The sequence below is a fragment of the Eptatretus burgeri genome, chromosome 15 (assembly GCF_056783735.1).
Source record: "Eptatretus burgeri isolate ZD-2024b chromosome 15, Ebu_testis_v1, whole genome shotgun sequence".
NCBI lineage: Eukaryota > Metazoa > Chordata > Myxini > Myxiniformes > Myxinidae > Eptatretus > Eptatretus burgeri.
The window spans coordinates 57,940,631-57,955,814 of NC_140975.1; the positions used below are offsets into that span (position 1 = coordinate 57,940,631).

The window sequence follows — 15,184 nt, forward strand, 5'->3', positions numbered from 1 at the left end:
GGCATAAAACCTATGCCAAATCAGTATGCGGATCATAACGGATGATCCGCTGTGGCGATCCCTAATGGGAGCAGCTGAAATAAGAAGATATGTATATATATATATATATATATATATATATATATATATATATATATATATATATATATATATATATATATATATATATATATATATATATATATATATATATATATATATATATATTGAACAAAAATATAAACGCACCAAGCGCAAAAATATAAACGCACCAAGCGATTGTTACTATTTTACCTCGAACTCATTAATACTAAATCTTCACAACAATTTGGTTATAGAATCCATGACAATTGAGCATTAAATTTCAAAGAGTTCCTTGAGAATTCTGGCGACAGTCTTTGCGCTACAACAGCCGACACAACCGAGGTGTCACTGTCAGAGTTCACACAGTCAGTAGCGGGTGTGTCCACCGTTGGCGTCGCGCAGAGCGGTGCATCTCCGGCGCATGGACATCACCAGATTATCGATGGTGGCCTGAGGGATGTTTTCCCATTCCTCCTGGAGAGCCACACGGAGCTGGTGGACGTTCTCTGGGACTGCGTAACGTTGTCGCACGCGTCGATCAAGAACGTCCCAAAGGTGCTCGATGGGCGACATGTCGGGAGAATATGGAGGCCAGTCGAGGACATCAATGTCCTCCTCACCGAGGAAGTCCATGCAGATCCTGGCAACATGGGGGCGAGCATTGTCGTGCTGAAACGTCACATGGTGAAGGCGCACAAACGGCACGACAATGGGTCTGAGTATCTCGTCCCTGTACCGCTGCCCGTTCAAGTTGCCTTCAATGAAATGAAGCCGAGTGCACTCTCCATGGCATATGCCTGCCCACACCATAACACTGGCACCACCGTGTGACACCCGACGAAGGACATTGGCGTCAGTGTAGCGCTCCCCAGCCCGACGCCAGACGCGGAGTCCGCCATCAGCCCGATACAGCTGGAACCGCGACTCATCGGTGAACAGCACTCTCCTCCATCGTGCGAGGGTCCAGCGCAAGTGAACATTGGCCCAGTTCAGTCGGGTCTGACGCCGGACTGCAGTGAGGTCGAGTCCCCGGTGTGGTCGGCGGGCTCGGAGGTTGGCCTCCCTCAAGCGGTTACACACCGTCTGGGCTGAAATGCGCCTGTTATGCAGCCCGACAGTCTCATCGGCAGTCCTCGTGGCCGGTCGGAGTCGATCCCGGAGATGTTGCAGCCTCATGTGACGATCCTGACCGGCGGTGGTCACACGTGGTCGCCGGGCATGTGGGCGGTTCACGGTGCTTCCAGTCTCTCTGAGGCGCGTTCTCAGGCGGATAATGGTGGAGTGGTGGACATTGAAGTGTGCTGCAACGGCCCGTACTGACGTCCCAGCATTCAGCATGCCAATGGCGCGCTCCCTCAAGATTTGTGACATCTGTGGCATGTTGACATTTGGCACCAGTCCACATTTTGGGGAGGCCTTTTATAGGGCAAGCTATAGGGAGTGTTTGTGTCCTGGTCACGCTCACTGACCATCACTCTGTCAAGCCCCATGGTGCTCATGGGAAGGATTACTCAACGTGAGTCCACACACTCAGAGTGGTCAATTTCAATGGGAACATCTGTCTTGAGCAAAACAAAGGAACCATTGCTCAAACATATCATCGGTTTGACCATTTTCCCATAATGGCAATCTTGACTTAGATATTTAGGTTGGTGCGTTTATATTTTTGTTCAGTATATATCTGCCGAATCGTGATTGATGATGTCATCATTATGATTAAAACATTCTACATGAGCAATCTCACCTTTGGTGAAAATTTTGTCTTAATCAAACAAGCGGTTACGGAGAAAAACGCTGAAGTTCTGAGCAGACAAACAAACAAAGAAACAGACAAACGGACCCAAACGCAATACCCTCACGAGGGTAAAAAAAATGAAAATACGGATCCCTTTAAATACAGACCAATAACTTAATATTCATCAGCAAGGTCATGAAATCCATAATCGCACTCGACATAAAATCATTACTTTTCTCCAACAGCTTCATTTTAGATAATCAATTCAGATTCAGACCTGGTCACTCTACCTTGGACATGCTACTTCTACTCTCCCAACAATGGATGGAGGCCCTCAATATCATTCCTGAATTCAGGGCAGTCAGTCTCTTTGGACATATCTCAAGCTTTCAACAGTCTGGCATCCCATCTTGCTCTACAAACTGTCTACCTTTGGAATCCAAGATCACACCCTCTTGGATTACAGATTTCCTCCACTTTCGTAGCCAATATGTGGCTCTCAACGGATCCCTTTCTTTCTCCTCTCCCTGTCAAGGCTGGAGTACCCCAAGGCAGTGTTCTCGGCCCAATCCTATTTCTAATATTCATCAATGATCTCACTGACTGGAAAATCCTCCATCTCTTTTCTGATTACTCCATTCTCTACCACAACATCCCTTATCATTCATCCTTCTGACAGACAGACAGCAGCCTCTTTCCTCTCCTCAGACCTTGACAAAAATCACAAACTGGTCAAACACTTGGAATATGTCTTTCATTCCTGACATATGTGTGTATATCTATATCTATATATTTATATTTCTTCCCCCCCCCCTCCCCACAAGAACCATTCTGCAAACCCTCCCATCTACTTTCTCAACAACCATCTCAAAGAGGTTCAGTCACAAAAACTCTTGGGTCTCACTCTCAACCATGATCTCTCTTGAGCAAGCCACATTTCAAAGTTGGCCTCCAAAAGCCAGACGACGACTGGGCATCCTTCGTCGTGCAAAGTCCTTCCTTTGCACACCTCAACTCCTATCCACCGACACGGTTTTCTTCCGCAGGTTAATGGAGTATTGCTCTTCCCTTTGGGCTGGCTCCCCTGCCTAATATATTGCTCAACTGGACGCTGTGGAAACCAAGACTTTCAAAATCAATGGAATCTCTCACGAGAAAGCTGAGTCTATGGGCCTACCACTTCGACACTGTCACCAGGTCAGCAGTCTCTCCATTCTATTCCGCCTCATTTCTGGTCTTGCACCCTCTGCCCTCTTCGTGCTCTCCCCCCCCCCACTCCCAAAGTATCTGCAGGATGCACGTGGTCGACCAGCAACCCCCTTCTCGTGAAACTGCCTAATTCCAGAACCAGTGCTCACCTAAACTCATTTATTCCTCTCTTTTCTCACCTGTGGAACGACCTTCCACACCATCTTCAATCTCATTATTCTCTCCCGGTCTTCAAGAAGGCTGTTCACCACCATATCAGGTCATCCCTCATCTCAAGCCATGATCTTCTCCACACCCTTTAAACTACCCACCCATCCCAAAATTTTTCTGACATATCCATCTTGTCTTCCCCTTGCGTTCTTCCCCTAACCTTCATCATTACTTGCATCCCTTGTTTGTCTGTCTACGTCTACCTTCTACCTCCACCCTGCTATTGGCGTTTCCACTTGTTATGTTGTGTCCTGGTCTGTTCTGTGTCCTAACTCTTCCACAAGCCTAGACCATCGACTTAAAAAAAAAATTTGGAGCCACTGGGTCATCTTTCTTGAAAATGCACACGATTTCTGATCGAGCAATGTACAAATTATACAGACCAATGATCATACACATGTGCCAGTCAACGGTATTTAATTTAGCACAATGGCAACTCAGATCACTTCAATACACACAGTTCACCAACTGCTATTAACATTCATTTCTTTTTTTATTACTTCAAAATTACGAGCTCAAATATGTAACGAGTCTTATTTTCGCAGGAAATTTGCTCTTCTTCCTCCCAGAAGCCAAATAAGCTGCGATTCATGCGCACGTGTAGCGTTTTTGATGTGCAATGTTTGTATGGAAAACCAAATTTCCAAGGGTTTTCCAGGACATTTATTACAAGTGTTTTTTTTTTGGGGGGGGGGGGTCATGCATCATGTACTGGAGCAGTTTACTGCAATCACCCTCGTGTGTGGTGTAAAATCAGAGTATTCACTACCACCTTACATTTACTGCACATTTATTTACTTGGTGTATCCTCGATAAGTTATCGCCATAATGTCTGCCCAAAAGACCTCGCCTGGCACCCACTGTTGTGCACTCATGACCATTTTGATTCGATTACATTTCGTGTATCAAGTGGGTTTTCGTTATATCGGATTACATGTACTATATTTCTCTGTCCATTTTCATGCAAGTCGAGATTTTGTCCCAGGGTTCTCCATTTTCGTCACCCTGTGCCTTCTTCAAATAAACTTATTCTACAAGAACATGTTTGGTGTGGTGACTGGCCATTGCAGATTTAGCATGGGAGAAACCATTTTGGCACTGATTTAATGGCAAATCCCGGGGGGGGGGGAGTGGCGAATAAAATTGGTGATGTTCTCTAAAAAGAGACCGGCGGAATTAACAATTCTAACCACCCCTCCAGCAGCTGTCAGGTTAGATCAGGTATGGGAGCATGCACCGGAGCAGCGTGTAGCTGCATCCACTTTCCACCGGAACTCCAGGGGCCTCCATCTGGCCATCCCCCAGGCAGATGCCTGGCCCATCCTCATCTCCTTGAGATGCTGATCAACCTACTGCAACCACGAGACACGTGGTCGGCCCATTGGCCTCCTCCACCCAAGAGGCTCCCTCCACTGAGAGAATCTGGTGAGCAGGATCAGCGTCAGGAAAACGAGCCACATGTCCATACAGCCGCAGCTGACACTCACGGACTATGCAGGTAACAAATCTCATTTGAGTCCCTTACAGCAACCACTCGTTGGACACAAAGTCCGACCAGCTAGAGCAAAGGATTCACCGAAGAGACCTCGTACCAAAGGAATCAAGTCTCTGTCTCAGATCCCTTGTCAGAGTCAAAGTCTCACATCTGCAGAGCAAGACTGGAAGCACCAAGGACCTGAAGACTCGGACTTTTGTCCTCCCGCACAGATACCGGCAGTGCCACACCCCATGATCCAGTGAATCCACGACTCCCCAGGCCCGACCCAGACGTTTGTTGACCAATGCCTCACAGCCAGCAGAGACATGAATATCACTCCCAAGGTAAGTGAAACTCTCCATGACCTCAACATCCTCACCACAAACAGGTGCAGACAAGATAGCAGCATCCAAGATGTCATTGAAAGCCTGTATCTTAGTTTTGACCCAGGAAACCCATAACCCCAGTGGCTCCAACTGCTCATTCAGCACCTCGAGGGCCCCCAAAAGGATATCTAAAGTCTCCACAAAGATGACTGCATCATCTGCAAAATCAAGGTCAGAGATCTTGACATTCCCAAACGATGCACCGCAGCTTGATCTCGCCAACATCCTCATCAGAATCCAGTCCATACAAGTGCTGAAAAGTATGGGGGCTTGTACACACCCCACCGTTCCAACAATTCCAAACCCTCTGCTACTTACAATCCCTCCTTCACCCCATCAGTCTGTTCCAACAATCCCCTCTGCCTTTCTCAATCCCCCAGTATCCACCTTCACCAAACCTCATTTAAACAATCCCTCCTTCATCAGTCTTACGTTCACCCCCGCAGCCAGTTGGTCATCCCTCGGTCCGTCTGCATGCCTCTCCATCCGCACATTGTTTAATTGGGCACATTTAGTCCATCTCTAGTCATTAATGCTTTTGGCCGATCGGATTACCTTCACCGCATCAGGTGTCAGAATGTCAAGTGTCAGAACAAAGGGAGGGATTTCCATTTATTTTATCTTTCCCCTTGTCTGTTTTTGTAGCTGTGTATGGAGGCGTCTCAACTTGAGGCTTGAATTTACCTCACGTTTCATTAACTCATGCTTTGATTTATTTCCATTATAAATATTTGATTAATATTCATTAAACCCTTATCTATTAAATTTCCTTGTGTCTGTCTATTCATTGTGGGTTAGAGTACAAATCCTTGTGCTACCGTCCCAGTGAACGCCTCAAGTACACGCATTAGCCGCCCTCCTTCCTGCGCGCTCTAATCTCCAAGGATTACATGTTCGCCTCCAAGGTATAACTGTTCAGCTATCCATCCAGGTCGGTGTTGACCGCCCCGACCATGACAATTGGGTCGGGGTAATTAACTTAACCAGCGTGGACATGACAGTATGTATGTGAAAGTCTGAAAAAATCAAAGAAAAAGACGACTGGGATAAGCTCCACCAGATTTTGCATATGTGCTGTGGGTACCCAGGGTCAGGTCATGGGCACCACCAACCTCCTCCCACCCCACCTCCACAAGGTAATTCTCTGTCTGGCCATGTGTTTGCATGTCTGAAAAATCAAGAAACTGGCCTCAAACAAGGAAATGAGGCCATTCGAGTGTGGTACTTGCTCTGATTAATTTTGTTACAACTTTAAACATCAATCTTCTCGATGGGTTACGAAAGCCGAAATAACCCGATCTTGATCGCACACACAACCTCAGTGTACCTTTCCCAGTGTATCTTTCCTAGTGTTCTCAGCAATCCTCTGCCCCCACAAAGAAACCAAGTCATTAAACTGATAGATTAAATTGATGTGGTGTTGATATGGCACAGACAGACATTATTGGCCAAATGGCATCCTTCCATGCAAAAGTTCCTCAAAGTATCCTTGAGCACGATACCTGCTTCTTGCAAGACACTGGTAGGTTGCCCACAAACACCGTACAAGCATTTTGTTCTGCCTCTGCAGCTGGGTTTGGTTTCTGCCGTTTTGCTGGCATATCTTCATCCACCTCGCTTCCCTCACTCCCCATCCCAGATGTTCCGGGAAGCCTTTCGGTCCATTCACCTTTCTGCTTCTTCACAACATTCTTGCGCTGCTCCTGCTTCTTGTCAGCATGTGCCTGCTCCCTAGCAAAAATAAATAAATAAACAAATAAAACACCTTTTTGGTTTATATTGTGGAAATGGTCCGAAGGTTTAATATTGCTTAGAATACAGCAGTTGTTTCTTTAAAGGGGAACCCAAACGCAAATTTTTTTTTCTGAAAACTATTGAAAGCATTAATCACAGTCTAATTTCAAGGAAAAAAAAATTGAAATGTTTTTGCTGCTTACAAAGCGATTTGAATGGTGGCTTTACATTGAGAAACCGTGCATTTCGAGCTTGGATTCCGATACCGATTCCACCGTCATTATAAACTTTGAAGGTTCTCAGTATTGTTGATGGGTGATGTGGGATGATGGTAGGTATTGTGTGGGCGATGGTTGATGGGACATTGTGGGGGGATGGTGGAGCAGGGTGTGGGATGTGGAGGTGATTATTGACATGGGATTATGGTAGGTATTGTGTGGGCGATGGTTGATGGGACATTGTGGGGGGATGGTGGAGCAGGGTGTGGGATGTGGAGGTGATTATTGACATGGGATTATGGATTGAGGGTGTGGGGTGGTGGTGGGTATTGTGAGGGTGGTGGTTGATGGGGGATTGTGGAGGGTGAGTGGTGCTGGGGGGGGGTAAGGAGGAAGACCCTTAACAATTTAGCATCCTTGGTCAAATTCTTTCAGAAGAGTAGAGGATACATACTTTCTCTCCACTATAAAAAGATAGCCGATGGTGGTAAATAGATATTTTTTAAAGCTCTGTAAAATGTTCTGAGCACAAAAGCAAACATTTTGTAGGCCTGATCCGCACGCAGGTATTTCGGAGAAACCTCGTCCAATTTCTGGCAACCCTCAGATATTTGAGCCATTGTAGCATAAAACCATCTTGGTTTATATTACTGTACAAACACCAGATGTATCGACTCGGCATATTTGTAGAAATTCGAAAGTATTCGCCATTTGAGTCAAATCACACCTCAATGTAACCCGTATACAGTACAGATATGGTGGTCTACTTCCTGGTGTGAAATCATGGCTAATCATGAAGAGGATTCACTTATAATTAAAAAAAAAATTACCTTTATAGTTCAGAAATCGGAAAAAGACACATCATATCTATTTTGTGGGTATTCAAGGGAGATATTAGTCAAGCTGGTCTGAGAATTTGGGTTCCCCCTTACAGTGAATGTCTAGACTCTAGAGTAAGCGTAAATAAATTAATCCTGCTATTAGATATATGTTGCATAAATATCCAGTTAGAAGACGTGCACCCATCCCAACGTGTATATTAAATTACCAAACCTTTTGACCCCACCTTTTCGGTTTTATTCTCTATAATCTGTCACTGATGTGACTTTAGCATTTCTTTAAGCCTCGAGGCATAAATGTTGGCAGGAAATGCTGTTAGACCATCACAACTTGAAGCTATACAACTTGGCTGTGCCATATTAGGAATAGGGGTGAGAAGTCACGGTGAGTACGCTCCGTCCACCAGACTGAAGCACGGCCAATGGTGAGAGGGAAGGGACGCAAGGCATGGGTCTGAGGCTACAAAAGCAGGTGCAAAGGCAAAGGGAGGAGCTACCCGGAATGGGCATGGGAGAAACTGTGTTCCTCGCCACTACGATCCGGTCAGAGCCACGCCCTATCATCTCCTCACAAATCAGGGTGATGTGTATAGCAGCAGGTCAGCCTTGCCCAAGCAAGCTGGGACTGGATCTTGAATATCTGGCAAGCTCAATGAGGTTTACCAGAACTCTCTTTCTTGTCATTCCCACTTTATCTCTCCCAAATGGTATGTCTGATTGAGCCCTAAGGCATAGAATAATTAAGGAATCTCGTTCGTGAGTTTGGTCTATGGGCATGTTATCGTGCTGTGCACACGATAGGGGTATCGTTATCATTACCTTCGCATTCTGCGAAAGGTTATGTTTTGGTCGCTGTGTATTTATTTATTTGTGAATATGTGTGTTTGTTTGTTATTCGCATAACTCAGAAAGTATTAAACCGAATTGCATGAAATTTGGTGGGATGATTCGTGAGTATCCAAGGATGATTTGATTAGATTTTGGGAGCGATCGGGTCAAAGGTCAAGGTCATAAACACTCTTTTGAGCATAACTTCTTTCATAATACAGCTATCGACATGCAACTACCGCCATATTGTTCCATGACGAGATACCTTTCGGATATGTAGTGTCGGATTTGACGTAACGTCATCGGAAGTGTGTCAAAATGACGTCACAAGATGACGTAAATTTTCAATTTTCGATCTCATCAGTTTTGATCATACCGTTTTGGAGGACTTACCTTAAGGATGTCACACACCAAATTTGACTTCGATCGGACTGACCGTTATGACGTTATTGACGTTTGAGCATGACGTTTTTCAATTGTGGCTAAAATGTCCTGATATTTTACAATCAAATATCTATATAATTTATAAAGCAAAGTCTCCCAAATCCAGGCATTAGGATCAGTACCAAAATATCTGTTTATTGATGTACAGGTTTTGCCAATTAACTCTGTAGTCAAGATCAAGGTCACACTCAAGGTCAAAATATACTTGTAGGCATAGCTTCAGATCTAATAGAGCTATTGACATGAAACCAACGTTAAAACGTTCAGTGAACTACGAGCTTTCAGAATGGTAGTCCCCGATTGGACGTGACGTCCCCGGAAGTGCGTCAAAAGATGACGTCAAAAGATGACATCATTTTTCAACTTTTTTATTTTTCAGTGTTTATCATTCCATTTTGTTGGACTGCCTTCAAGGAGGTTACACACCAAATTTGACGTCAATCGGATTGACGGTTGTGACGTCATGGACGTTTTAAAATGACGTTTTTCAAATGTGCCCGGAAAAAAGTTGCGGCGGCGAAGGTATGCGCTCTACCGAGTGCCCGTTCTAGATTATTTATTTATTACATACTTATTGCTTCTTGTATATTCCCCTCCCCATTCCATTTGTAATTAATCCTACTTGGTCACAGGGTGAATTTTGGCTGTGATGGTTCTCCTTGGCAATTATAAGAAAGACACATTGAGGGATAATTGGCTGGGGTTCTCAACAATGCACACCCGAAATGCATCACGCATCAGGCTTGCTTGGCCTAAATAGCATAAGATGTGCGATGCCTAATCGGTGCAATGCCAGGCCAATTCGGACTTAAAATTTGTACAAAATCAGGGCATCGGACACATAATCCAGCAGGAAAGAACGTGGCATGATCGACCGTTACGGTTGCGTTGACACGACTCACCGGATATGAATTGGGCAAACATAACATTAAGGCCTAGGTCACATTTGCTCTATGGCGAGGATACGGCGGCCGTACGTCCTCTGAATTGACAGAAACGTGCGGCGGCCGCAGAGAAACTGAGGGGGCCTCAGGGAGGCCCGACGCCATTTGGCTATATTTTACAGGCCGTAGGGTTGCCGTGGAATTATAACTTTTTTCATTTATACGCTCGACGTAGCAATTCGACAAGCCAAGCTATGACGTAGATGTGTTCCACGTCGACTGTACGTAGGGTGTACGGTGGGCTTGCGTTATTCGTGTGGCTGCCGTAAGCTCTTCTCAATGAAAAATGAATTTTCCCAACCCCCAAAAAATTATGGCGGCCGCCATACGGTGGCCTTGCGGTCTGTGTGACTACCTGTGGGCAACGCAGGGTCGACGCACGGTTCCCCTACGCCCGCTGTGCACCCACGTACGGCCTCCGTGGCAGTCTGCGTCGACCGTGCGCTACCGCTAGACATCGGAGTATAGGTGTTTGCCTATACCGTGGTGCCCCCAGAATCCCAATTTAATTCGTTCCAGGAGGCTGTTCGGATTGCAAAAAGTTCGGATTCCAAAAATATTTTCCCAATAAGAAATAATGGAGTGAATTAATCCGTTCGTGGACCCAAAGAAAACCCACTTTCAAGACACTTTAAACTGAAATTCCCCATGTTTAAGATAAAATAAGATGAGTAAATGACCTTCGGTGGCGGTGTATTGTATGTAAACTGGTACAATCACCACATCCAAAGGTCCACACAGGCTCATGCTCCGGCCTGGGTTCCGATCGCTCGCGCACTCTGCGAGAGCGCTGCCCCCAGGGCAGCTCATCAAACATGATGCCCGCAGAACCACAATCACTTTCATCAAACGCATCGGGCTGACGTAATCATGGATATTCCAAATTACAACTGGTTTTGCTGTGAAATTCAATCCTTGCCAGACAGTCCGTCACACCACGTGATCGGATTGCTTTTTTTGTTATTAATTAAAACGCAAGATGATTAAAAAAACAAACATCACAAATGAAGGTGAAAACATGAGGTGAGGCCTCAGTCACATTTGGCTCGGCGGCCGGAGGGTCTACAAAATGTACGGGCACTAGCAATTATAAAGCGGCCGCAGTATTTCCACGGTCACACAATGTAGCAGTCACATGTTTTTAGCAGCGTCTCGCGTAGCGAGCGCGGCTCATAGAGAGATCGGCGTTGTTGTTGTTGTTCTTCTTCTTGTGAAGACAAAACCTTAATCTCTCGGACTCGGCTCTTGTATATACAAGATCCGGATCGCCTTAAATACTGAGCACATGTACACATCTTCACATCGACGGTGCCTTTTGAGAGCATCTATCATGAACTTTTAAATATATTCGGACATTTGTTTTAAAGTTTCGAAAAGTTGACGTTCCTATTTAAAGATTATTCCATTTATCGTATTGTAATTTCGTAAATACATTATGACGGGTTTCGCTATTGACTTAATGAAGGCACGTGACGAAATATCGGCAGTTGTTGTTTAAAAAAAAAAAAAAAAAAAAAGTTAATTTTTTTTTTTTAGCCGACAAAACCTTTAGGTTTTGGACGCTGCTCTTGGACACATTTGTCCTCATTATTTTTTCGGGTAGCCGCACGGCGTATTTATAAATTGTGGAGACCGAAAACATGGGTGTGCCGTACGGTCTTTGATTTGATGTCGCACGGTGACCTTAGGGCGTTCCTGCGCCGGCCATAGAATTTTCAAGGCAGATGCAAGGTGCCCGTAAGGCGACCGCAGGGGGACCCTAAGCCGAACGTGGGGCCAGATGGACGGTAACGAATGGGTTAATTTTTTTTATACCAGTTCTTTTGTTTCGGCTTGTCGAATTTCTACGGTGAACGCAGAAATGAAAAAAGTTATAACTCCGCGTTATAATTCCACGGCGACCTTACGACCTGTAAAATATAGCCATACGGTGTAGGGCCACCCTGAAGCCACCTCAGTTTCTCTGCGGCCGCCGCACGTTTCTGTCAATTCAGAGGGCGTACGGCCGCCGTATCCTCGCTGTAGAGCAAATGTGACTGAGGCCTAAAGTATCGATCGACACACGAGAGATGCTTTCACAAGGACTTCCACCGACGAACTGAATGAACAAAGCGTGAAGATGCGGCTCGAACAGGTGGGGGAGACACGTGAACGAACATGAACGCTACGTTGTGTTCGGTTTTTTTAAATGTATTAGGTTTTTAGGGCAAAATTTTCTCGAAAAAATTGTTCGGATTCCAATTTGTTCAAACAATGGGACGTTCGGATTCTGGGGGCACCACGGTATATTATAGTTATAGTATATTCAGTTATATATACTGGAATATTTTTATTTCAGTAAAAAAATAACTTTTGTGTGTGTGTGTGTGTATATATATATATATATATATATATATATATATATATATATATATATATATATATATATATATATATATATATATATATATATATATATATATATATATATATATATTGTTGTGGTTACCAAATTCGCAAACCACCATTCAGGTCCCTTAGGTGAGGTATCTCGGTAAGTACATGTGTAGTTAGGCCCAAACCCGTTGTCTAGTGGGAATACATGTCAATTATGCGTGCTGCGACTCTTCAGGATAGCCGTTTTTCTTTTGCTATCTTTATTTTGGACCAACCGCCATGATTACCACCACAACCACAACATCAACCACCAACCACAACGCCGCTTCACCACAACCGCCACGACCTTCCCGTCACACCTCGCAACTGTCGCATCGCCACCGTTCTTGCCCCGCTGTGGGTACCGGTGTTGGACTCGTGCAGGGCGCGCGCCGAACAGCGTGTACAAAATCACGGATTTTGTGCTTCAAAAACGGATCAAAAACGACACACGCCCACTTTTTGCCGTCCAATCGGTGAGCGAGGGGCGAATTGGCCCCGCCCCCAGGGCGATCGATATATGCAAATTTATGGATCAAAAAGCCTTCACGCCCACTTTTTCTCGGGCCAATGGGGAGCGAGGTGAAAGGTCGAAGGGAGGGGGTCAAAGATGAGAGAGCGAAGCCACGGGGCTGATATAAGCGACCGCGTTCGTCAGTCAAGGAGAGAGAGAGTGAAGACTTCGCAGTCGGTGGAGTTGGGAAGAAGAAGCAAGAAGGAGTTGGTCGTCGTCGTGTGCGTTGGAGTCGGAGCAAAAGGGGACGGAGCAAAAGGGGACGGAGCAAAAGGGGACGGACCGTGTTCGTCAGTCCAGAGAGTGCAGAGGCGGAGAGTAGGAGAGTAGGGGAGTCCAGAGGCGGAGAGTAGGAGAGTCCAGAGGCGGAGAGTAGGAGAGTAGGAGAGTCGGAAACAGAGAGTCAAGACTTCGCGGGCGGTGGAGTTGGCAAGAAGGAGCTGGTCGTCGTGTGCGTTGGAGTCGGAACGGAGGGGACGGAGCTGTGGAAAGGCAGCGACACCAGACGAGGGGGTGCTCGCGTCGGGAGCTGCACCCCAGGGAGGCCGACAGCGCGACCTGGCAGAGGTGGATACGCTCGTCGCGGGATAATAAAAATCCTCTATACCCCGAGCATCAGCAACCCCCTCCTGTTTCCCCCCGCGCTGAGATAGTGCGACCAAGGGGGCCCCTTTCCCACCCCCTGCCAGACACTGTCCGCGAGGCCCGCGGAGTTGAGGCGCCATCGCCGCTCCGCGTCTCATCACCAGACGGGTAGGCGCGACCCGGTCTCGGCCTCAGGCCCGCCTCATCCTTGAGGGTATTCTTTTCCTTGGTTTTGGGTATGTGTTGTCGGCGCCGTCTGTGAAGTGGAATTGTATATGTGTGCTCCCGTGTGCCGCAAATAAATGTGCTTTGTGTTGAACTGTTTCCCGCTTCGCTTAGTCTTTTCCTCTATTGAATCCCCATCTTGCTTCACGTAAAGGGTTGCTAGTGGGCTGAATACGCCCGATAATTAATCGAACCGTCGAGGTCGACGATAACACCGCTCGGTTATTCTGATAGTACGGAACGGGTCGCTTTAGTGGCCCGTGTCCGAAGTCGACCTGCGGCGAGGTGCGATCGCCCGGTCTACCCTCCGCGTGGGTACTTAGGTAGGTCGAATTTGGCGAGCAACCCTATCCCACGCGGGGGCTGATTGGCTCGATCGCGGTGAGACCGAAAGGTCCACCCGTGACTGGTTCCCGGCGTTAGTCCGAGAGGGTCACGACTGGATTGTCCGTCCGGTGGGCGACGTGCCGCGATTCGAGTTACGTGGCCGTCAGCACGCCGGCGGGCGCGAATACCGTAACAATATATACACCCATTCGTTACCGTCCATCTGGCCGCACGTACGCCTTAGGGCCTCCCTGCGGTCCCCTTGAGTCTGCGTTGAAAATTCTATGGCTGCCGCAGCGACGCCCTAAGGTCACTGTGTGACATCAAATCAAAGACCGTACGGCACCCCCACGTTTTCGGTCTCCACAATTTATAAATACGCCGTGCGGCTCCCCGAAAAATAAAAACATATGTGACTGCTACATTGTGTGACCGTGGAAATACTGCGGCCGCCGTATAATTGCTAGTGGCCGCAGATTTTGGAGACCCCACGGACGCCGTGGCAAATGTGACCTAGGCCTAACCAATGTAGCTTCAAGATTCAACAACACCCAAGAGGTGTTGACCCTCATTTGCTGCAATGAGGAAAAAAATTCAGTTTAGACCTGGGTAAGATCTGATAAATAGAAATTCAATGGAACAGAAAAAAAAAATCCACAATGACAAATAGAACGGCACTCGGTAGAGCACATATCTCCACCAGGCAGAACAGTTTACGTTCTATACCCCACTTATAGGCTGGATTTGGATCCAGATCTGAACTAAAATATAATTGATTTGTCTTTGTCACACACCCGTGTCGAACAAGTTTCATCCAAATCATTCCATAACTTTTGGAGATATTGTGCTACATATCATTTTTTGACCCCATCTCTCAAAGGTGAAGAATCACTTAATTTTAGGATCCAGATCTGGTATTCCCCAAAATCTAATCAATTTCTCCTCGTCACATTTTTTTTTTTTTGAGATATCCTGCTCACAGATAAACAGACAAGGGTGAAAACATAACCTCCATCTACCTTCAGTGGTGG

The 15,184-nt window shown here is 46.2% G+C and overlaps 1 protein-coding gene across 2 annotated transcripts in view; it reads right to left on the reverse strand.

Annotated features, from left to right (window-relative positions):
• RBM34 (RNA binding motif protein 34) overlaps positions 1 to 15,184 on the reverse strand; it is a 59,494-nt gene that overhangs the window by 39,069 nt on the left and 5,241 nt on the right. For both annotated transcript variants that reach the window (XM_085856149.1, XM_085856148.1), the window contains exon 4: positions 6,583 to 6,811. In XM_085856149.1, coding sequence (XP_085712275.1) covers positions 6,583 to 6,811 — 229 coding nt within the window. The remainder of the gene's footprint in view (positions 1 to 6,582; positions 6,812 to 15,184) is intronic.